The sequence below is a fragment of the Leptinotarsa decemlineata genome, unplaced genomic scaffold (assembly GCF_025532065.1).
Source record: "Leptinotarsa decemlineata unplaced genomic scaffold, Ldec_3_MD MMD2_tig00026354_RagTag_RagTag, whole genome shotgun sequence".
NCBI lineage: Eukaryota > Metazoa > Arthropoda > Insecta > Coleoptera > Chrysomelidae > Leptinotarsa > Leptinotarsa decemlineata.
Window position 1 is genome coordinate 23,354,743 of NW_027412702.1, and position 26,585 is coordinate 23,381,327.

The window sequence follows — 26,585 nt, forward strand, 5'->3', positions numbered from 1 at the left end:
GAAACCATATTGTAGGACCTCTATTTATTGATCAAAATTTAACAGGGGAACTGTATTTGAATATGCTGGAAACTACTGTTGACCCTCTCATGACTGAAATCGTCAAAGTGAATCCTAATGAATTCGATATGGATATTGTATTCCAACAAGATGGAGCACCAACATATTACTCCAGACAAGAAAGAAACTATTTGGATACTACTTTTCCCGGTCGTTGGATTGGCCGTCGAGGACGTACAGAATGGCCAACCCGCTCGCCAGATTTGACACATTTGGACCTTTTTTATGGGGTTATTTGAAGCAAAAGGTGTACGAAACTGAACCTGCTTCAATATTGGATATACGGTAGAGAATAATAAATATTTGTAGAGATATTGACGTAACTGTGTTCGAAAATGTTCATATGTCAAAAAGTTCAAGCCAACCATTTTGAGCATCTGCTGAAGTGATCTCAAACTCATTACCTCATATTATGTAGTTAAATGTCAATGCATTTAGGCAATTATTAAAAGTTTCGCCATTTTGTAGGAGTTGAAGATATTGACATTACCATTGTATATAGTCTATATACAAAGACATTATATTCTAAGGTTGTGAAGCATTTATCAGGAGCTTCAAAAAGGTTTGTCACAAAACCCCCTTTCCATTTAATTTTTTTTCCCAGATGGCGCCCAGTTGACAGCATCTGTCAATTTCACTTCAAAATAAAGTATTCATGCATTAATTTTATTATCCCAAATTTCAATTTTTTGAGTTGACCCGTTCATAAAATAAAAGGGGGGGACATTAAAGAAATGCACTGTATGTAGAAGTTGTTCTGTTTAGTGAAAATCTCACAATAAAGTGTTTTTTCAAAACGTTAACGTAACTTGAGTCGATTAATTCCATCTGCATAAAAATTGGGTGCTCTGTATTCGATGAATTCAACGGAGGCCGTTTTTACCTGGTCCTGGTCACAGGTTCTACCTGTGAGAAAGTTATCGAACTGCTTGAAAGGATGGTAGTCGGTTGGCGAGAGGTCTAGAGGGTATGGTTGGTGAGAAGGAATTTTGACGCTCAATTCGTTTAATTTTTGAACGGTGATTTGTGAAATGTGCAGATGGGCTTTGTGGAGCAGAATCGGATCTCTTCTGTTGACTAGTGCCGGCCTTTGGGAAGTGTCAGAGTGGCTCATTGGGGTCCAACCACTGCCCTGAACGTCTTCTGTTGTGGTAGAGGATCCACTTTTCATCACAAGTGACGATCTGATCCAAAAAATGATCCTTTTGGTTGCGCAAAAGCAAAGAAGACGTTTTTTTTTCACACTTTATGACACGCGCAAGAGTAAGTATAGTTTCCAATTTCCTCCTCGAATTCAATCAAAGATTCTATATACTATAATGGGAATAAATTATTCTATTATTTACATTTGGAAATGAGGTTTACAAACCTGGAAGATTAACTGCTTTGCTTCATTTAGATGATTCCGTTATTTTCAAAATGATGAAATATGAAGGATTTTGGAATTTCAGCAACGTGAAAATCTTTTTTTTCAATATAGTGCTTCATTAAGATTAGTTTGGTAATAGGGGATATATAACATTTTTTCTTCTTATCATCTAAGCTTTGCAACCTAATATGTCTCAATGACGCTCGAGTAAATCCCCATTTTGCAGCGTGGGCTCCTCTGCTATGGGGATTTACAATTTTGTTTACTCATCTTAGAAGTAACATAACCTCGTTTTTAACATCATTTGCTTACTCAACTGTGCTACAGTTCTAGAAAAGATAGAAGATAGCAGTGAAAAGGTGAAAACACGTTTTATATTTTATTCACTGCTATGTGGGTATTATGAAAGGGATATTATATGATTGAAACATTTTTATATAAGTAACAAATTTATTAGGTACCTGAAAAAGTTCGTTACTGGGAAAAGGAAGGTATGTAAAAATAAATATACAATATTATACAATCGAAAGTAATACTACTTACAAAAACTAAAATACTAATAAAAAAGGTTCAATAATTGGAAATAAACATTTCGTGTCTATATACATATGCATAATGTATAGAGTATGAAAAATAAGAATGAAAGAAATATTTCGTTAATTTTTAGCTTTAATCATCCAGAAAAACATGTTTTTAAATCCCTATGGTTCTTCGGATAGATGGCACTACTTATACCGCCGCTTTAGAATAAGTTAATCATACCTTAGATTATTTGAAAAAAGAACCTCAAATTTTTTTGTCGCTATTGAAACATTCTCTAATTTTTTTACGTAGCGCCATTGTGGAAAAATGAACTGGTCTCTTTTATAAAAACAATTATAAAAGATACTGAGAACGTGATGGCGGAGCTCACTCGCATATGTGGCAGTTTAATTTTTCTCGTCAAGGTCTTACAAACGTATACCACGGTTGGTGGATGCTACATAATTAAGTAACTCATCGGAATCCTCGCAAACAACTGGTTTCTCGTGGTAACAAGCGACGTCGTGCCAGGCGATGCCGTCGTTGTAAACGTTGTTGAGAATGGAAAGGCAAGACTCGGTTGTTCTGTTGATGTCAAATTCCGCGTTGTCAGGCTGTTTCTGTTTTTTGTGACCTGTTTGAGACCAAGGATTGTAGCTCCATCCCGCCGGGGTACGGTTGGTAGGCTGAATCTTTTCGCGGTTAGCTGACCAGAACCAACCGAGGATGTTTTTGGGTTCGAGATCCGGACGATTTTCGCAGCCTTTGAAGTCGCATAGCCTGCCAGAAGTCCAGATGTAAGGCACGTCGTCTGAAAACATAAATGAATGGAGGTATAATTCTCTGTCCACACATAAAAAGGATAAATGACTTCGAAGCCATATATAAATCACAATGTTTTAGTTTGTGTGAAATTGGAAACAAAAAAAAGAAATGCTGAAATATTTGGATGGAAGATGGTGAAGGGAATCTATTGAAACCACTTTTTCTCATAACAAAACCGTTCAAAACCGTGTTGATTCTGAAACCCAGTTTGAGTGGATTATTTTAGAATAATTTATAGAGAAAATCAAAGATGTACGGTTGCGAGATGATGATATTTCAGTATCTTTCGACGTTTCTACTTCATTTTTAAGTGTCCTTATATCAAAAACAATCGAATATCTGAAGCATCTTTCAGAAACAAATGAACTATGTGGTGAAGTAGTCGAAGAGTACATCCAACTGACATGAATATGAACAGAATTGCTTACAGTTCTGTAACTGTTTTGACAAGCATCATGAAAGTACGGCAATAGGCAACCCGTCATCTTCTTTCGTGGCCTTAAATCAGGTAGAGTTCTGAAAAAAACACGTAGGAAGACCCTCTTGAACAGAGCGAACCTCGGCTCAGAATAATTGAAGGGCTACTCACTGGACACTGTTCAATTAGAGGACATGCATAACAGGGACTTTAATAGTGGGCAATGCAAAAAGTGCAAATTTGAGGCCTAGATCACAGGACCCAGCAAGTTTTGGACAACCCAAATTATGTCCGGAAGAATATGACAAATATCCAACAAAGGAACCTATACCAACTGGTATAGGTAGTACTGTAGTAATATTACTTGAATGGGTGTTATAAAAGGATGGGAAGAAGAATGTAATGAGCCCTTGAGGTTGTAGTGACTCCAGAGACTTGGAATAAATTGACGAGTCGCACGACTCCGAAATAGCAAACAAATCCAGACAGACAAGTCATTGAGAATTTTGAAGTGACACACTTACGGATCTGTTGATACATACCTTTGTGTAAACCGAAAACCTACCTGCATCACGGAATTTTGTCACCTAACTAGAAGAGACCGCTAACTCTTGTAGTACAATTGTCAAGCTATGTACTACAAGAAGGAGCAATAGCAATAGATTTAAGTTTGTAGAAAACACGTAACCTTTTGTGATTATAGTAAGAGCGTCCTATGTCAGTACTTTTGTTATGGTGAGAGAAAAGTAGTTTCAGCTTTAGCATAGTTGAATTGATGGATGTAGCCGTTACTACGTGGTAGGAAATCATAATGAAGAAAAGAAATGAAACGTTCTATGTATTTTACCACTTTTATTTATAACTAACGTTACTGCAGTTTCGTTCTATACGGACATTTTCAAACTTGAACAATTATATTTCAAACTTACTTATACAATTATATAAGTTTGAAAATGTCCGTATAGGACGAAACTGCAGTAACGTTAGTTACAAATTAAAGTGGTAAAAAACATAGAAAATTCCATTTCTCTTTTCTTCATTTAACATAGCATAGCATAGTTTTTTCTTGGTTATTATGTTATTAAGTTCTGGTTAAGTTGGATACAATTCATAAATTTTTGCTTTAAACTCAATGATGACTTGAATTGTATACAACTTCGCGATTCCCAAGTAATCAAAATTTAGTTTCGGGGTAGTTTTTCCAATCTGATGCAGATTTTCAAAAAATAAGGGACTTTTGAATGAACTCACAAGTGTTGCTGAAGTTCATAAATTTGTTCGTTCTTAACTTGTTTAAAATAAATTCAGTTGACAAACGTGCAGGATGAAGTGAAAGTGAAATTTATAGATTTGGTATTTTGCGATGTTTATATTTAATTCGACCAGGATGATATTCTTGAAGTTTTATAGTTTTTCTATCATCAAAGTTTCTCTCAAGGTAAATCCACCAGTACCTATAACTTTCAATTTATCTGGTAGTGTTTTAATGTTTTTTATATAATCTACAGATTCATAGCGATACGACTGCTTTTTATGAGTTCGCCAAACATGAAATAAGACCAACAATATTGCGTTTCATTCAGTATATTCTGAAAATATGGTAGCTTATTGCATGAGTATGGAGAAACTGGTGTCTTTTCTAGGGCTTGTCTTGATTGATCGTGAATATCGTTGATGAATGTCACGGAAAATTAATATCATTCGATGTATTCAGTATAAATATTTTTTGTTTCAACGAATTTGTTAAATGTAATATAGACTTTAAGATTTCATTATCTACTCAATCGTAACCAAAGTAACTCTATTACTTAAAGTCTCATTGCACTTATATCTCACAATATTCATTAAACAATTCAAAACATAATTTATTACTGTTATTATTTCCCCATTAACAATTATCGTAAAATATACTGAACCTGCACAGTTCAAATCACGACCTAGCTGATCTTAGGTAATGATTCTCAAAATGTCAAAATATATAAATTATCTGATAATTGAATTCCCCAGTCCGATTATAAATGCCAGCAGTTCTTTCCATGGACTCAGTAGCGTCCATTGAAAAAATATATCGATTAAAAGCTTGGATATTAAGAAATGGATTTAGTAAAGATCAGTGTCTAGAGACAACATCCGCCTCTTTGAGCATATGAGCGGGAAAATTTGATTTTTCGTAAATCCTGAAGGCTCTTATTATTGCTTATTTTATTATACGGACTTGTAGAAGATTCAGAATTATTTCTATAGATGTATTTGAGTTTTCTCAAACTGTCACCCCATGTTAGTTGTTAATAAAAAGATTGAGTCTCATTATGAGTGTATATCAATTCAAGAATGTATTTGTCTTCAACCTATTTTTGCATTCTGTTTCGTTTTTGATAATACGATTATCATAGTCCAAGAATCAACTTTCATAATTACAACATAAATACAAAACGAACTCTCAGTTATATCCTTGGGATTCCATATTAACTTCAGTACAATGTTTCATCAATATTGTAAAATCTCTGAGAAAATAAAAGTTAGCCTTTCAACTCTTAACACAAGCATAAATTGATGAACAATCTTGAAACTATTTTTCAATGAGACAGCTACTGCTTAACGATTCATTGTGAATCTAGGTCAGTTAAACAATGGATGTGATGTTACAAAATCATAAATCAAATCCTCACGTTTTATAGATTTGTTCTTGAGAAACAAAATAACTCCTGAAATGAGAGTTGTAGAATTTTAACATAATCAAAACGAATAAATGCGTACTGTCGGCTTCTCACAAGTAAATTTAGTCTGATTTTCAGATAAAAATGAACTTGATAACTTTGTAACAGGTTTAAATGAAATTTTGTAATAACGGAAAAATATTATACTTACTTTGTTGAATCAGTCTGAAGATCATATTATTTTCTTCTTGAGTTTCCAAAGACACTAAGTCCATGCAGTATTCCCTGCAGATGTTTCTACCATCTAGCCAGTCTACTTTTCTATTAGCTAATTCAGGTACGCTTCCAGTGAAGAAGTAATTATGTCCTCTGAAGAAGAATTGTTTTGGTCCTGAAATAATTTCAATGTTGGGATTGTGAAATGATATTAGCGATATAACGAAAACGTGATATGTATAAATGCATTTTGGAAAAATGCTTTGAAACTGAAATAAAAACAATATTTTTTTTTCAATCAGATGACCAGTATTGATTTCATGACAACTAAATGAATTCAAATGGTTCAGTTATGTTAGGTTAGGTTAGATTAGGTTAGGTTAGAGGTTAGACATCACGTATTTGTATAAAACGTGGAACCAAATGCCATCAATAAGATAAGCCGTGACAATGTGAATACTATACTGGAGTGTAGGTGGATACATTCTGTTTTGGAAAGAGATTTTCTCATTTTTTAATGAATTTCATTCGGACTTAATAGATAGAATTGAAACCTCTGGCATAAACACTTTTCCCACATCACAACAATTATCTTAGTCATCTTCTGAGGATGCTAACTTGGTTATCGAAACGCGTGTCGATAGACATTACTTTTGTTCTGGTGTTTCGGGCTCCCTTCGTTATTTCTTAAACTAATAGAGGTACGGGAAAATATGAAGAACAAAATACATATCCTTTGGTGAATTTTGATAATATTGGTCACAAAAAATGCATTATTACTTCTTGTTGATGACGGTTTTCAAGCGAAAACAGGATTTTATTTTTGTTGAAAAATCTATAATTCACTTAGATTTGTGTAAACGTATATCACAAAAGTTATATGTATATATATATATATATAATAATTGCCTGAATAATTTTTGAAAGATTCGAGTTGAAAAATATTTTCCCCATTTGTACAAGTTTGTTGTAAAAATAAACGAGACTGAACGAGCAGAGAGTATGACTAGAAATAAATCACCATAAACCAATTATGCGCTATGAAACAAATTATCTGCTGGTCATACCACACCCACCGAAATACAAACTAGAAAGCGAGAAACCTATCTTACATATATCACCCTGTACGATGAGTCGCCAGTGACAAAGCCCCTCTGGGAATTTAAATTCAGGTTCTGAATGAGAAAGAAGCGATGGAGTATTGTGAAATCCGTGAAAGCCAAAATAAAGTTTCCAGTTGTTATTGCACATCATTGCCTATACGTCTGATGAATTCAATATCAGATGACCTCTCTTCAAATGAATTCAGCTCATTATCAACATTTGAGGAATTATTTGCATCGTTATAATATTAACACCAACAGGTTCTGCGGTAGAGTGAAACGAATGATTCTAGCACGGAATTTGTTGAATATTTGTACAAAAATAGAAACACTTTTGGAATTTTTTAGGAACGAAACATCTAGTCGGTGATTTGATATACTATCATGGCGTGCAAAAAAACAAGTCTGCTAATTTGCATGCAGAGTGGCGTCGTCTTATTTTTCATACTCTCTCCAGCAAAGTCTTTCATTTGGTACCCATACCCTGCGGGTGCGTAAAAAAACTGGCCATCTTGGGCGGCGCGCCATATTGGATTTGGAGTGACGTCATATTATTTGATAAACATCTATAACGTATTCAAGAAACTATTTATTGTGAGATTCGTGTTTCGCTATACAATAACTTCTTCAGGCGTGTCTAAGGTATATACGTGTTTCCTGAATATGCAAGTTAAATAAAAGCTTGTCTATGTACCAATAATGAAAACTACAGAATATATTTTTCGAGAAAAAGCTAAATAGGTCAGTACTGATGGCCCAAAAGTTGCTAGGCTTTGAATGTATGTTGAATGAAATTATGGATAAGGGGTCATATATATATATATATATATATATATATATATATATATATATATATATATATATATATATATATATATATATATATATATATATATGAATTTTTGATGTCATGCGAATTTAAAAACATTTGCAATGATTGTAATATACTGATGTCTATTCTGTGAGGCGAAAAAGGACAAAGTAGGTATTCATACGACTAATTTGCTGTCTATAATATCTATTATTCAAAATTTGTTTTCTTGTAATAAAAATGAACAAACATATGCAATTTTTTTGATGCTCGTGATTTATATCAAAATGTGACAGATTACAGAAAGCCCAAAATTGTGTTTGATTTTCATCAAAACAATTTTGTTTGTTTTGAAATTGGTCTTTTGGCAGGTTTTATAACGGAAGTTTCACATTTCCTAATAAATATTATCATCCATCAATTAGCCATATATTTATGTGGGTATAAACTTTCTCTCATTAGAAACTTTTTAGATCATTTTCTTCTTCAATCTAGTTTTATCGAAAGTACGAGGAATTGACAAAATTAAAGGACAGCCTACGAGCACATCCAATTTTCGATAATAAACTTGAACTTCAGCAACTCAATTCGGTGAATTGAATTTTTTATAAATGATTTAATTCAGAAACTTTCAAATAATAACTATTGTTAGAGTTTTACGAACAGAATCGAAGAAAATATGTTTTGATCAAATTCGAGAGTTGCCATGAAAATGTCATTTAATATTATTTTGAACTTATATGTCTTCATTGGTAATACTCGTAATTTAATGGAGATTTACAAGTTTTGCAGGTTTATTTTCAAGGGAAACAGTGCCAGAGCAAATGGAATAACGGCAAAAAAAAATCAAATAAACTTTTGTTGAAGAAACCATTAAATAGTAAATATCAACACAATCCTAACTTATTATCGATGATAACCATATACCTAAGTAGGCATAATTTATTTTAATTAGAATGAATTATTTATTCCAAGGAAATCTTATTTTATTCGTTTTAGTTCATTAGCCACAACGCTTCAATAAAGCCTTCCATATTTTTGTTTTATTTCAGTTTCTTCGTCCTCGCCTATATTCGTTTCTGTTAACGAATCATAATTACATGTTTATTCCTGTAAGGTTATGGCTAGCTCCTCAAAGAGGAGGCATCGGCCATGTTGGATTTGTAATAACCTCACTTTGGAATTAAAATGGTGGCATTCAAATTATTGTGGTTTGAAATGCAGTTTCAAGATGAAGTTGAATAAAAATTTATGATATAATGGCATTGGTATGGTAGGAAGAAACAGTACTGTCTGATGTTGGAATTCTGATTTTATCTATTAGTTGTCTTGTGGTAAAAGCTACAGAGAAAGACGGCAGACAAAAATCATTCGGTTGTCAATGTCAAAAGTTGGCTTTATAATGAAAGGTTTTTTTATCAGTTTGAATTTTTGGTCGATCCTATTGGTAATATCTTCATGTCCATCAATAGTTGATCATTAATGTATATTTTTTTCGATTATTACCAGGATCGGTGTTATGTCATTCAATGTACTTTCTACCTGTTTGCTGGTAACGACAAACTCAGATATGTTGATGATGATAACTAACTTGCGTGTGTAAATAATTTGAGTACACACGTTAATGAGTAAGATGCATACGTTATAAGACTGAAAAGAAATAAAAAAGTGTAACTAAATCCTTGAATGACGATATAAAGAAAATATCAAGTAAACTTCCTATGTAATTTCGAATGGAATATTCTCATTACAACATTGACGTTGTTATCAGTTATTCTTATGTTTGTAATAAGTGGTCGAATAAAACTTGTAGTGCTTGTAGTTTATTACTATTCAAGATGCTAACTTATTTGGCGAGATATGTTTGGGAAAAGATATTTTATCATACGTGCAACAGTTGAATCCCACTCTATATGTTAAGAAGGAGCTTATGAGGAATTCACCTCGACGATGAAAATGAGTGATGGCAGTACAAAAAAAAAAGGGAGCAAAAGTTATAGATAATAATGACAATAATAATACTTATATCATTTACCATTTCTACAAATCACAAATGTAACAAAAAGAGAGCTCTTCAGGAGCTAACTTAGATTTACCTAATGCTTTTCTGGGTAAATTCAAAAGTGAACTATTCAGTTTGTAGATATTTTTGGAGTATGATGCGACATTGTAGGAGAAAGAACGGCAGTATATTTCTTTGAAATGTTTTGGGATTGCAAGAATTGTTTATCGACGAATGTTCCGATGGTCTACATCAGTTCTGAATTTTAGTTTTTTGTGTAAATAGGGAGGTGTACCCGACATGACTATACCTACTGTAGAACATGCAAGTCGTATGATCTGTTGTACATAGTAAGTCATTTGAGTTGTTTAAGTTTCTCTGTAACTGTTATGCGTTGAAATTTCCGAATTTCATAGATGAGTCGAACAGATGGTGATTGTATTTTCTAGATACAACGTATTTCTGAGCAAATTAAGCAAGGGCTATACGATAAATGCGATTGTACTAGAGAATTACACAGCATTTTTTATTTCATCAGTAACATGTTTTTCAAAAAGTTTCATACATTTGTATTGCTAAATATCAGAGCCACTAATTTTTTTGATTTATTTTCAGAGCATAATCAGTTGAAATTTCTTATAACGAACTAAGAACATCATTGATAAGTTCTACTGATAACTCTGGATCTGTCAGATTGAAAGAATAATATATGTGAGTATAGTCCTCATGAAGATGCTAGCTACAATATCTTAAACCGTTTACAGAGAATGGAGAATACAGTGTAAATAAAAGTGGCCCCAAGATGCTTCCCTGAGGGGCACCTGAAAGTAACTTTCGTCAGGTCTAAGATAAGGAGGGCTGAGATATTGAAAAACAAAAGTACTTCCTTATTGCCACTTTTACAACTGTACGAGATGATATTTACAGATTTTTCAGTCCGATGTATCGTCTTCAAAGAATTATCACCAATGAAGAAAAGATAATTGAAACTTTCTATGTTTTTTGCCACTTTTATTTGTAATAAGTTTGAAAATGTCCTATACGGACATTTTCAAACTTATACATTAAACTTTAGTTTAATGTATAAGTGGTAAAAACATAGAAAGTTTCAATTCTCTTCTATTCATTATGATTTTCTACCACGTAGTGGGCTACATTCATCAATTATCACCAATTATGAATTTTAATTTTGGTATGGACCGGAAAAAATATTCACCCGTTGTGAGACAGCCTTTTTGGTGACAACTTCTCTAGTTTGCCTGACTTTGTATCTTTTATGGTTTCCGACTTTCCCACACTGACCCTTAATATCTTGAACACATTGGACACACGAGCAAACTTATTTTAAGACTGGATGTCTGATATACACTAGCCAATCCTGGAAGATTCTGCCAGAAGTACATACATCTTATTGCCATCCAGGTGTTCAATCTTTGTTTGGCAAAGCCTGGAGCGATGTCAATGACAGGTTCTGGTCCGATGAAGCTGCTTACAGCACCCTCCTTTGCAAAGCAGTCAGCAGCCTCATTGCTTTCCAGGCCAGTATGGCCAGGAACCCAGACCAGAGACAATCTGTTAAGTCTTTCTATCGAGGAGAGTCGTTTTTGGCAATTTGCTACCAATTTAGACGTTGCTCGATAGGAGCCAAGATCTTCCAACGCCGCTTGACTGCCCGAGAATATTTTTATTGACTTGAATATGAGGTTGGATTCTTCCAATATCTTTGCTCACAATTCAACAGCGTAAATTTCCGCTTGAAAAAAAGTCGCATAGGTTCTTAGACAGGTTGATATCTCTGAATCATACTAACAGTAGTTCTTAGTTAGCGCTTCTGAAAAATAACAATTATTGAGTTTGTGAAAAAATGCTTGTTTTATACTTCCCCATCATTGCTATCTAAACCAGAAAAGAAGAAAAAATTAACAAATTTGGAATTTATATGTTCCTCGTTAGGTATTTTTGCAAACTTTTTTGAATACTTGTTACTGCCGAGAAAATTTTTGTTCCGTCAGGATGACAGCTCAAAATGACAGCTATCGTTGAGTTCGTTCATGAATGTTTTTTTAACAAATTATAAAGAGTATTTCAGCCTGCTTTTGAGTTGTTCAAATAGACAACTGTTGGAATAGACAACGTGGGTTGGAAATATTTTTAATGATCATTATTAATAATATCAAAGGAATTATTAATTCAATGTCGATTAGAGTACTATTTCTCAGTAACTCACAGCATGCACATTCTACACGAACCAGTATATTGTTGTTCAATTACAAAGTAAATAACACTTACTCTATGTAATTTTCAACTACATCAGACCCGACAATAATTGATTAGCGTTGCTGTCATTATCGGAATGTGACGCCCTTTTTTATGAATCGTGCTAAGTTGTAAAAGAAAACTAATAAAGCAAACATCCGTGTCTATTATTAGATTGAATATCCTCTTCAGAACATTTTTTTGAACGAATACCAATTCCAGGTTTTTAATTATTCAATCAAGATGTCTATTGCCCTATTTTATAAGATTAATGATTTCTCATCAGAAACATCGTACATTTTGTAATGCGTGAGAGGTCACATGCGCTTCAAATAGTAGAACAGAGTAGATTGCATATGTCTAATCTTGAGCTTCTTTTGTTGTATGCAACAGATGACGTGCGAGACCTTACGTAATACTTTTCACCTTTATTCCTTTTGTATCATCAGCGGCATTGATAATGAATAATGACATAACTTTATATGTATATTTAAAAGTTGATGAGAGGGACTAGTCGACTAGTGGGTCGTTAGCATACCAATGAAATATAGGTACCAAAGTCGTATGTTATGAAAATATTGCGAAAATTATACTTTGTTTTGTGTTACTTTATTACAGACTGGTTGTATCCTAAAACAAAAACATTTTTTACTATGAATACGAGGGTGGTTTGAAAAGTTTCCGACCACAAAATGAAGATGGCACCACTCGTAAATTAAAGCTAGTGTATTTCGTTGTTCATCTGTTGACAGTTACTGGCCAAAGTATCAGCCATTTTGGACGCGCAGTTGTTATGCAACAGTCGTCTGAGTGAGTTGAAACGGACAAAATCGAGTGTCAAGCTGTCATTAAATATTTGTTTCTGAAAGGCAATACGTTTACATAAATGGATTCTGTGTATGGGGACTCCTCACCATCATCTACCTCAGTGAAATTTTGGACAGTTGAATTTAAACGTGTCCGTAAGAGCTTGGGAAACGATAAACGTTCGGGACGTCTAAAAACTGCTACTAGCGATAAAAACACCGTCAAAATTCGCCAAATGGTGCTAAGACGACCGCCGAATAAAAGTGAGAGAGATAGCAGGGGTTATGAACATGCCAAAAGAATGTATTTGTCACATATTGAATCAACATTCAGGCATGACAAAGCTGTCCGCCAGTTAAGTGCTGCATTTGCTCACGTTAGACAAAACGTGTTCGATTGAACATTTCCAACACTCAGTTATCGAAGTTTGGGCGCAATAAATCCGAGTTTTGGCGCCGAATAATAAAGTCCAAACAGTGGACTGCAAAGGGGGAACCGGCTCCAAATGAAGCAGAAACTGTTTTTTTCGGCTGGTATGAGTCCGAATGAAATGGCAACATTTTACAAAAAAATAAATAATCTGGCGATATAATCTACTAAAACTGCCCAGATATTGGTGTCTATTAACACTTTTTCCCTATCTATTAATACATCTTTATCATCAAACTCAAGGTTATTGCAATTTATTAGTCCGAAAATCACTGATATCTTTTTACGTAGCTTCTGAAGTCCTAGAGTTAATTCTAAATAATCCATTACATACTACATCTATATATGGATGTATGCTGTGTGGACCTTATTTTCAAAAATAATTACGCCAGAATTTCGACTTCGTTATGATGTGATAATAAAAAACTAAGATCCCCTGGGTTGGGCTACCTATCGGGCGCGTTCCCAGGTGGCTGATAGAGGAACGGCCAGGGGACTGGGGGTCCTGTCCGGGAAGCCCATGTGGCCTTTCGGACGGGGTCGCCGGACTTCTGGTCAGTGGCAGAAATAAGTACGGTGAGGGGAACCAAAACTCCCAAAAAGCCTTTGCGAAACATGTCACCCTGGACCAGCCTACCCAAGCTAAGGTGTAAGGAGTCGTGACGACAGCTGAATGGCCACAGGGTGATATGCGATTACGAACGATCCCCTTGGGGAACCGAGCGAAACTTCATTATAATCAGCCTTCTCTGGTAATGCGGGGTCTCTGCTAGAGTGACCAACTCTTCCCCTGCTACTCGTGGGAACACAGATGAATTAAACAAATACAAAAACAGACACAGAAAAAACTTAAACCAATCCCGAGGGTGGACAGAAATGCTCACCTCAATCTATGGCGGTTGCTGGGGATGAACAGTAATGTCCACTTCAATTTACCGCTCGAAATGAGGCTGGACATAGCAGATCACCTCGTGATGTAGTACAAAGGCCAAGGCATAGGCGCATTTGCGGCGCCGAGGCCAAAAGGAGAAAGACAGCGACAGAGGCAGGAGTGGCAGCAACTATAAGTGCACCCTCCTCCTCCCCCACTCCACCTCCAACAGCAAGGGCACTTCTTGCGGCGGGCGCCAAAAGCTCCGCCTTGAAGAAAGGCAAGGAACCAGCTACCCCTGCAGAAAAGCACCCTTACTTGAGCATCTCCAGGGAGGGAACCCCAAGAAGGATGAAGAAGCCGCGCAACGACAGTCATGTCGCTGTACCTTCCAAAACCTTCACGAAGGCCGCTGTGAGACACCTCAAGGTTGCCAAACAGAGTGTGTGTTCGGCGAGTCTTGGCCTTCACCTGCCAATATAAAGGAGATGTATCCTAGTGACCTGTCCACCTTCCTGGAAAGGACAGGATGGACGATGACCTAGGAGGACAATTCCTCGGGAGGATGTACAATGTACCACTTAGGCCACATGTGGCCTAAGGTGGTGTGGGTCTACACTCACCCTCCCTACTCTACAGATACAGATACAGAAAAAACTAAGATGAGATAAACCACAGCTAGGTTGATTGGTATGGAAGTCACAGTGCCTAGGTTTAGACCATCTGAAATATTCAGAATCAACCTTTCAAATTTATAAGAGTTGATATTCATAAAATGTTCAGCAAAGCACAAATTTAAATCTTCCCAGGCTGCCAAGCAACATGGTCTGTCCTTGTGTTTAAACTGGCCTGCAGGGATAGATATTCTGCTATTTATGTAGATCTGCTAGAAGTCATTACTTGGACTATATAGTATTGGTAGATGTGACTACATGGGATTCCCTATAACACGTGTTAGCAATGGGCCTAATGAATGTATTATGTGATTTCAAGTTCCAAAACAAAAACTTTGCCATAGACTGTGAAAAAATCACACGAAAAAGTAGTTACCGCAATGCTAATTCGATGATATGAATTTCATCGGGAAATGACGAGTTAGAGGCAAGATGAGGGGTTGCATAGGCCGTTCCAAAGATGACTTTGAAACATCTGGTTCTGTAAAAGCAAAATAGCTTAGCAAAATGGTGAAGGTTTTATTATGACAATTGGCAATCACAGCGAGTATGTTACCGTGTTGTGGAAATGTCAAGGTAGAGGCCAAATAAGAGTTGCTTAGCCCCATTCCAGGATGACTTTGAACCATTTGGTGATTTAATTGAGAGAATTGTCAATCACTGCGGTTACATTGCTATGTTATGCATATAATGCTCAGGTTAATGACATGAGTCATCCTGACACTAAGCAACTACTTTGGAAGGAATGCCTAGTATCATAGACTTCGAATGATTAAGGTTTTGCACCCAGAATCGGTCACCCTCCTCTTTCTTCAGTTTTGTCTAACCTGCATGACTGTTTCAGATATACACAGGCCAAGATGGAGTTTCAGAGTTATTCTAGACCATTTTATGATGATAATTAGCATCACCTTTTCTTCGAAAAATGTGTTAGTATTCGAATATGTGGATTTTTATTGCCGCTGGTAATAAAATGAATACCCAACAAGAGTCAAGAAAAAAATGGCAATTGACGAAGATGGAACTTTCTATGTGGTTTGCTTGGCTCCGTTGCGTATAAGCATTCCAAATTAACAACAATCGTTAACAGGAGCAATCAAATTTTGATCGGGGGATATTTTTTTCCAAGGGAGGTTTTTCATTGAAATAATCTGTGATTACTGGTCTTTCAGGCAATTCCCAATACTTCGATTAAATTGAGTAAGTATTCAGTGAGATATTACAGTTTAAAGTACACTCATGAAAATGGATAAAACTTTTGAATCAACCTCATAGCTGAAACTGACAAATTATATAAAGAGGAGAGCTGATTGTGCCTTTTCTAGAAACGTGAATTTATATAATAGATATCGAAACTATACGCATACCTAAACAGAAACCAATATCTTGCATTCAAAAATCCAAAAACATTGAAAATCCATTAACGTAATCATTAAATTATTTATGTTACATAAGGCTAATCGAAAAGGTTACAGCATCCCAGTCGCCAATTCCATGTTGAGAGATTCCTAATTAATAATTTTAACAGCCTTTTTGTAAATATGAAGTGGGCCTTTGGGAATTGGGACATTTTATTAATTAGTTCGACATTGAAAAAGATTAATATTTTTCAATTTATAATCGTAATTATTTTCATTTCCTACTTACACTTTCACTTCCAATATACAGGGTGTTTTTTTGGGAAATAGGTATACGTGTATGGGTAGATGAATGACACTTATACGGTTCTAAATTAATTATAGTCACCTAATGGGTCTTGTATTCTTTATAACCAAAATATAGAGTGAATCATCAATTTTGCTCGATTTTTTATTTATTCATGCTTTACCTAACGGCTAGTCATTTTCACTACATGAATTCTTCGTCCAATATCCTGCCAAATAGTGCAGAATTGAACATTTCAATCAGGTCTGGACTTGAAAAAATAACAAATATGTTTAATTTCAAGACAATACTCTAAAACAATAGAATTTTGAAACTTCATCTACCACTTTAAGAACAAGAAAAGTTTGTTAATTTAAATGTCTTTGATATTTCCGCATACAATTTTTTTACCAATCAATTTGACTCCATTGTAACAATATCTGCATCTTCGAGCAAAACGGAAAAATAAACTTAATCAGATTTTTGCACTTTTCACAAAATATTTTACCCGTTTTGCTTGACGATGCAAGTATTTATGTGGAAGGGATGTATTTTCGATGCGATGGGCCTCCACCTCGTAGGAAGGCAATAATAAAATATTGTTTAAATCACAACTTTCCAAATCATTGGATTGACAGGGATAAACCTCATATCTGGCCCGCAAGATCGCCCGACTTTAACCCAGTCGACTATTAGCGGATATTGAGACACATACATGGTGTTCGTAAGTTAGTCATTGAAAGTAGTGTTTTGTTTCGCAAATACGTTCAGTATCAAAATTATGACTCAAAACATTCATCGATTGCAACTGAGATATTATTTAGCCAGGGAAAAATACAAAATGATAGGTAATAAAATTATTTGCGGAAATACCGAAGACACTTGACGTAATTTAACTTTTTTGCTCTTTTCAAAAATGCAGTTTAAAAGTTTTGAAGAACAGGGTGTTTATATTGCAGAGATTTATTTTTTTTGAAAACTGACCTTCATGATTTTGTACCTGTTCATTTTTACCATCTTTATTTGAAAATTGTGGGAAACTTCCAAATGCAGGAAGAAAACGATTAAGTTCAAAATAAATTCTCCACAAATATGCGTAGATCATACATAAAATATAGTTTCAGATACAAACTAAAAAAAAAAGTTCTCCAGAAACAACTACTTTCACATAAATAATGAATTACACAAAAGAAAAAGTACTTTCGAAATAACTACTTTCCTAATAAGACACTTGTCTCATAAACTCATCAGTACCTTTTTTGATGATATGACAAGATGAAAAATTTCGACTTAATGTCACGGAAAAGACAAATCTACTCATGTCACTATGACATTACGTAAAGACATAGGAATCTTATTGAAACTGAAAGGCGTAATTTTTTAAGGATAGATTAGTACTGTGGAAAGAGAGCTTTTAGTTTCTCCAACTTTATGCCGTAACTCTTCTTCTTCTTCAATTCCATAACTAATGTTCGAAGTACAAACTGATGAGGAAAAAGTGATCGTATAATTCAAGGTTCATATGAAGGTAGTTGTTTGAAAGTACTTTTTCTTTGTAATTCAATGTTCATATGAAAGTAGTTGTTTCGAGAGGACTTTTTTCCAGTTTGTATCTGAAAGTAACTTGAAAGTAATGTATGATTATTTTGAATTTCTTCCTTCTTTTGGATGTTTCTACAATATTTATGAAAATATGGAGATACAGGATGTTATTTTCAAGTGAATCATATTCTTTAATTTTTTTAAGTCCGGACCTGGATTTCAATTTTTATTTATTCGCTAATCAGCATAATATTGCACGACGTTTATTTGTACTGAATATGAAAAAAAGGTACAGTGTGATCCTAAAGGCGTGAAGAATTGAATAATTGAGCAAAACTGATGAATCACCTTGTATCGGGGTCATAAAAAATGTGAGACCCATTAAATATAGGTTATGCAGAACCGTATGGGTGCCCTTTATCTATCTGTATGCGCGTTTCCCAATGAAACACCCTGTATATTACGATTCTAAAAATTTTTTGAAAAGATTCACGATTTGTTTGAGGTACTTACTATTCGCACATTTCTGTGGATTTGGCAGTGAAAGGAATCTTCCGGGTCTGTTGGAGACGGGCCTGATTTCGTTTATGGCTGGATCAGCTAAAGCGCATGCGCACGCGGCTAACACCAAGCACGCTATCCTCATCTGCAAAAAAATCTACTGAGTAAAGCTGATTCTTTTCTGTCAACAACGAAAATGATGATATAGTGTGCAATAAATATATTGGACTCAACGGTGGAATTTTGTAAAAGATTATGTATGCTCATGAAACCCGCTAATCGACAGATTCAGCATTGAACAACCTTGTAGAGAAAATCTTCCAATCCTTGACAACAAGGAGATTGCGATCGATGTATATCTCGATATTGAAGGAGCATTTGACAATGCTCAACCGAAATCTATGGGATCATCTCTGGCTAGGAAAGGTATAGAATCGACCATTACTGGCTACATCTATGCCATGCTGGTAAACAGAACTGCAACTACGACTCTTCAAGGCGAAGCCATTAGGTTCAGGGTCACCAAAGTCTGCCCTTAAGATGGGGTACTATCTCCCCTTCTGTGGTCACTCCTGATGGATAGTCTGCTTGATGCCCTCGACAGAAGAAAAGTGGATCTGCAAGCTTATGCAGATGACCTTGTCATTTTGGCAAGGTCCACGTCGAGTAGGGTAGCTTGTAATATCCTCCAAAGCACGATAGATGTTGTTCACATTTGGTGTCTGAAGGAGCAGATGTCTGTCAACCCCAGCAAAACTGTGATAATCCCCTTCATCAGGAGAAGAAAATTGGACGATCTAACCTTCAGTGGTGAGGTCATTCCATTTGGAACGGAGGTCATTCCATTTGGAACCATCAGCGGCCAAGGAATGCAAATCACACCAAGAATATCCAAAATAAATGAAAGTTCCAGAATAACTTTGTTGAAATGATGTAAGTACAGAATCCAATTATTAATGTTGAAAAAGTTAAAAAGTATTTACATTGAGCAGACATTCACAAACACTAATAAAAATAAAAGAACATTAATCAGAATTACAAAAATCTGCTTACTGTAAATACTTTCTAACTTCTAACTTGAAAATCCTGATCTTTTGAGATATAATACACTTTGAAACAAATATTTTACTAATCCTATCTCAGATTAGTTTCTAAATAAACTAATTTTTGAATTTATGATGCACTGTTTGGAACCTTTGGTGTAGTAATGAATATTACTGGAGTTTTTTTTCCCAACACCAAATCGTTATTTTCAACACCTCGACACGTGTTTCGATCACCAAGTGATCATCTTCAAAGAGGAAGATTACAACTCGTTTTAAGATTGAAACGAGTTGTAATCTTTTAAGATTAAAACGAGTTTTAATCTTCCTCTTTGAAGAGGATCATCTTCAAAGTAAAAGATTACAACTCGTTTTAAAATTGAAACGAGTTGTAATCTTTTAAGATTAAAACGAGTTTTAATATTCCTTTTTGAAGATGATCACTTGGTGATCGAAACACGAGTCGAGGTGTCAAAAATAACAATTTGGTGTTGGGAAAAAACTCCAGTAATATTTAATTTTTGAATCACCAAACTCCTAAACAATTATATCTGTTGTTTTGTCTCGAATAGAAATAATGGAAACTGAATAATTCGGACAGCAATTTTTCCATCCTCTTTTTCATTTCTTTTTCTTCATTTATCCACATAAAAATGTTAGTGATTAACATTCATAGTGATGACGGTCCTTTAGAGTGAATCGACCAAATTGGATTAAGAAAATTACCAGGAATTGAGAAATATATCCAGGGTGTTCCATTCCGAAATTGGTTTTATTTTCGGAAAAATCGAAAGTAGAAAAAAATACAAAATGGTTTAGACTTTCGCGGCTGAGGTTCTCAGTGTCACTGTTTTTCGAGTTTAAAAGCCGTGGATTTTTGGAATACAACTGATTACCTGTCAAGGCATAAATACGCTTTACGAAGCCTAAAAGTTAGTCATCGGACAACAAGCCATGATGATTAAACTTCTGAAGAAGCTAGCCACTTGCGCCAGCGAAACGTCAGGAAGAAATTCCAAAAATCCACGGCTTTCAAACTCGAAAAACAGTGACACTAGAAAAAAATAGCTAGTGCACCAATGCCAAAAACCGGCTAGTACATTTGATAGTCTGAGTGGAAAGAAAATAAAATAATGAATGACTATAGCATGACTTATTGTTACAAGATAGAAACGAAGGCTACAACACCAATCAATTGTTGCACGTTACTGGCATTTCTCAACCTGTAATATTCTTCTGCTAATATATCTGCGTGTCACCGCATATCCTTAATGGGAGAAAGATCCGTCTCATAACATCCTTCTGTTGATCTTTGAAATAGTCTTGCGAAGACACGTTCTGAACTGTAGGTATAAAAAATCCACAGCATATTCACAAAAGAATTTTACACATTGAAATGACAACATTAAAGCGTGGAAATTTCACAAGAATGAATGAATTAATTATCGGCGAAACTTGTGGTTAATTTCTAAGCAGTTGCAATATTTTAAGAACGATTAACGATCTCATTATTCAAATTTGACTTTCTTTAAGTGCCATGAACAAGATATGGTGATTTTTGAAAACTACAGTTTTTTATTTATGTTGTAAATCAAAAGTCCATTACAAATATTTCGTAAATCGAAACTGTATACATAAAACTTGTAAAGGTTGTATATTGGGAAAAATCGGTTTCGGCTTTCTACTTCTCTAATAAAATCCAAAGAGTGAAAAAATCTGAGGAAAGCAAAAAATAACAAATAACAATGAAAACTGAAGAAAGATTGGTTTATAACAGGATCAATTTTTTCTGAAAAAAACAATTGTTTTCTTGTTAACGTTTCGAATATAATTGAATTATTTTTCTTCAGGGCTCTAATTAACTGAATAATAAAAACACTTCTAAAAAGGGGCGTAGCTCATTTGCAGAATTTTCTTTCAGATACGAACTAGAAGAAGTCAATATGAAATGACTATTGTTGTATTTATTTTATTTTTATCGTTGTTTTAACACATAGTAATAATTTTTTATTTAGCTGAAAATTGTTTTATATACAGCTTCAACAGCAAAATTGAATTTTTCCACAAGACTCTCTTCCAATTTCGGACTCAATTTTAAAGTTAAAAAATGTCTCACTCATAAATAATTCCTAAAACAAATTTAGTTACTTTGACTCACAGGAGTTACTGATATTTTCGTTTTTTCACAGCAAGATGATGTTGGTTGTTTCAAGTCAATAATTCTGTAAGACTTTCATCAAACTGAAACAAGTAATAATAAGAAAGCACGAACACACTGAAAATTATATAATTGTGTGATACTTTTATTTTTCCAAATGTAACCCATAGTGAAGAATGTGGACCGGTTTAAAATCAATAACAACACGTTGATATGATCTAGATTTTTGACTTACTTTCGCTGATATGAAAACAATGATATTACAATTTCTCAACTATTTACATAACAAATCGGATATTCGTTATCAATATCGATTTACTTTAGAGGAAACCTTTCATTATGGATACAAATTCATTTTTCCAGATAATATTACTAATTTATTGTAAATCAAAGTGGTAGTAGAAGATATTCAAAAAACAATTCATGAAAGAAGTCTATAAATAGTTTCATAGTTTATTCGTCATCAATAATGGCAATTTCAAATTTAGATTTGATGTGTCTTATATTGTAATGTGAAATATTTGATCAATTATTGAGTTTCGGACAGATGCAATATGCATTTCAAAATTATATTTTTGAATACATATTTGAATACATTTTCTTATTGACTTGCTTTTTTAGAAAATCAAGATAAGTTGAAAGTTCTCGGTTGAAAATATTTGCATATCTAATCTCTTTCCGAATGCATTATTATCATTAATTGAACAGTACTGCACCTTTATGATGGTTACACAAGAGTTGAAATTATTGGGAATCCCTCAATAAATTAGAGAAACTGCAATACTTAAAGGAACAGCGGATCTTTTAAAATTTCAGGAAAAATGGCTGTCACACTTAAAAATGAAACTTTATACTTGATAAATGTGAACTAGCAAGCTCTAAATCTATAGAATAATAGCTATTTAGATCCCATCTTGAAAAATGAGATATTTCTAAGAGGAAAATCAGAAACCTTATTACATTTGGGGTACTGGTTTGGAAGAACAGAGCTACTCTAAAAATACCGTATCTAATAACCTCTAATAAGTGCTTGAGTAGATAGTTTCAATTTGGTACTGCTGTTAGTCAACACTGAGATGTGCTTCAAGAGTATTGTAATTCACTACGATATATTCCAAAATTTCTGAATTCGGTAAAAACGTTATGTAAATGGCTCTGGAAAAAACTTGAATATATGAGCTCACAGACACAGAACCAATACTCAGAAAGTCTTACATATTAATGACTTTCATCAGAAATCGATCAGGTCCATCAAAGAATATCATTCCAGGGAAAATTCACGCTAATGGAAAGATGATCAAAACTGCACAGTGAAAGAAAACATGAAAATGAAAATAATCAAATGATCTATAGCAAAAAAAAAACATTGAAGCACTGAGCACCAATGTATTAATTCCGAAGTGTTTTGGAAATGCTCAAAAATAAACTGAGCAAGAACCCAAAGAAACGAGGCAAGTAATTTAGCAGATAAATCAGTAGAAATCCTGAATGCTTCTGTGTGCTGAGAGGGTATAAAAAAATAAAGTACTGAAAAGTATGATACAATCAAGATTCATCAAGAAATAAACAACTAGAAGAGCTACATCATCAACATTTACGCGAACTATTACTGGGTACTATCTATTGAGACTAAACTTATATACTTCGAAACTAATCTCTACATATTGTTGTGAAAAAGGACATGTCTATTAATAAAGAGTTATTTACTGAATCTTCATTAAACTGAAAAAAAAAAGAATGAGAAAGAACTATTATTCACACTGATGGGTATATAACTGCACCTACGCCGGAGCCTTGATCAGTTGTTACTATCTTGAACAACAAATATCGATCAATGAATTCTCAGAAAATGTATTTTTATATTGATCGGTTTTCAGTAAGTTCATCTTCAGATCACAAAACATCAGACTTTTCATGTTGATTTTGATTAATGGGATAACGTAAAACACTGCCATCATTATTGATCACAATTAATGAATCGAAATCAGTTTTTTTAGACTACGTAAATGGACCTGTTGTAGTAAAAAAATATTACTTTCACGAATGAAATCTAATCAGTCATTCTTCATCCAACCTTTGGAACTAGTTTCGTCTAGAAATTAGAACAGGGGTTTATTAACTATTGATGTCAGTGTTGAAAGAAACGATATCGAAGAACTTCCGTTTTCTCTGGACAGAATAGTATACATTTTGGAATCATGCTTGTTCAAAAATATCTCTGGAAGCTTGTATTTTAGTGAATTCCAATATGGATTTCGGAAAAACAAATCCACAACTCAGGCTGTTTACAAGATGGTGAATAACATAGTGGAGGGACTTGATCAGTGCAAGCACACTTCCTTGCCTTTATGCGACTTGACCAAAGCGTTTGATTGTGTTTCACATGCATTACTCATTGAAAAACTGAGTCATTATGGTTTAAGAGGTACCATTTTGAGTCTCCTCATCTCCTATCTTGAAAACAGATATCAGTGTGTTGATCTCAATAATATCAAAACCGATATCAAACCTAGACAACTTAGAACTGAAGTGGAGAGATAAAACTGTCGAGCGAGTATGTGGAAGTGCTAACTAAATCTCAGACTAAATGGGAACCAATATCCTGAAAGACGATGGCAGTAATGCTGGCCAAACGCCAGGAAGGAAATATATAGAGCTGAAACTATGATGAGAAATATACATTGAGTTGAATCCATGATAACATAGATACCTACTTATCTTGGTTCAATGGCTAAAGATGAAAAAAGCGACTATTATTAACAAACTACCCAGGACAAAGGTGTGTTCGATTAGGATTAGAGCAAGCAAGGATAATTACTCTAACAGCAGCATTGGAAACTTTGATGAAACTTCTGCATCTATCTTCACTGCCTCTTGTATTATTTGGGTAGATATCATTGGGCCAATTATAATAGGAACATTTGCCAATTTTCAAGGAGTTAAGTGAAAGGTGAAATAAAGATTTTGGAAACTTTCGGACGAGATGACACCGAAGTACACTATCGACACAAACTTCACGGTTTATGTATACTCCTGCAAGGCATTGACGGGGAAAAGAGCGATATCAAGAGTATGGTCAGAGAATGCCATGAAGTACTGAATAAACTCGTGGACAGGAACATATTGACTGCGCCCTCGTACTGGGTCTCAAGACATTAATGAAACATACTGAGAAATAAAAAAGCTGACAAATGTGCCTAATAGTGATTATCAATTCCATATATGGGGTTCTAACCCAACTAAGAATGTATCAACATTATTGATCGTAAAGCATCAGATAAGATAATAGGGAAAGCCTGTATAAAAACAGAGAAGGGACCGATTCAGGATAGTTACGGCTGCTCGTTACATGCAATTCATCAGTACACTGTACGCTGAAAACTAACCAAACTAGTTGAATGGATGTCATCAAAAGATGGGAGAAACATTTCAATGCAATCACCTGTTAGTATATCCGCGATTACTCTGCTACCTTGTTGATAGAATCTGATACAAGATGTATATTGGGATATAGTTTTGAAGAAAACTGTTCCAAATAATATAAGCAAACAACCTTTAGATGTTCAGTACTTCTAAATGAATACAAGAAGGTGATTAAAACGGTTTCAGTCTGTTATAACTGTATGATATATATATTGATTTTGATTAAGCATTAGCACAGGAAATGTTAAATATTTTTTTATTCTACCAAAATGTGTTAAATTGTCATAGAACTATAATTTCTCAAAACATAAATCGTAAAAACACTGGTATTTTAGAATGTTGTGAGAGAGCTTTATAAAAAGTTTAATTTGAAGAGTTTTTCGTAAAAATAAGATTATTTTTCTTCTCCTTAATGAAACTAGTTTTTTTCCTTTGAACATTGAAAAATTAAGAGAAATATTTAAAAAAAAATACACACTATACATTATATTACATAACACGAAATATTTCTTGGGTATTCTTCCAAGAGACCTCGATGCTCGATCAGCCAGCGAACCTACCGGATCGAAATCGAAGAAATCGGTATTATCGAACAACTCACCGCGAATAATCCAATGAATGAACTAGAAAGTACCAACACACCCACTCATATACAAAACACACGGGCCAACGTGTGATCTTACCTTGTGTTCACGCTAACTAAACTCGAAATCTTCGCCTCGAGAGTGAGAGTCTTCATTTATATGGTAAGACGTGGATGTTACTTCGGGGGGATTTCTCTCGCGGTTCTCTCTGTATATCGGATTCGGTGTCCCCCGTCCTTTTCGGTAGTGATGACGGCGTATGTGTGGATTTCAGTGCGGCTTCAAGAGTATACCGGATGAACCGGAGATATCGTTCAAAGAACTTTGTGGTAGTTTGAATTCTTTGGTGAACAACATGAAATGGAAAAATAGTCAGACCAACCTAATTTAAACTGCAGAAATAAAAAGATTTTGAACATGCCCGATAAAAAGAAACGCAAATTATATGTAGGTTATCATTACAAATTTCCATTTCAAATTTTAATAAGGAATAACACTTCCAAAATGCAAATGATGAAATTATAAAACAACAACGAAAATTAATTGGCGCTCCGGGACGACTTCATTGATTTCAGTGACGTATTTGCTTTTTCAGCTGCATGAAAATCCGGAAAAACCTGCAGAACCTCATCATCTGAAGATCTTGATCTGCCAATGTTATCTCTCTCAT

At 34.4% G+C, this 26,585-nt stretch overlaps 1 protein-coding gene across 2 annotated transcripts; it reads right to left on the reverse strand.

Annotated features, from left to right (window-relative positions):
* Nucleotides 1–1,859: 1,859 nt before the first annotated feature.
* On the reverse strand, nt 1,860–26,169 carry slf (C-type lectin domain-containing protein slf). 2 transcript variants are annotated; one of them, XM_023156281.2, is made up of 4 exons: nt 26,015–26,169; nt 18,720–18,852; nt 6,063–6,242; nt 1,860–2,762 (listed from the first exon to the last, which is right to left on the reverse strand). In XM_023156281.2, exons 2-4 carry the CDS (start codon nt 18,850–18,852, stop codon nt 2,380–2,382), a joined length of 696 nt encoding a protein of 231 aa, XP_023012049.1. In that variant the 5' UTR covers nt 26,015–26,169; the 3' UTR covers nt 1,860–2,379. The 2 variants fall into 2 exon arrangements, with proteins under 2 accessions (XP_023012049.1, XP_023012050.1); XM_023156282.2 differs by having other exon boundaries at nt 25,933–26,081.
* Nucleotides 26,170–26,585: the final 416 nt, after the last annotated feature.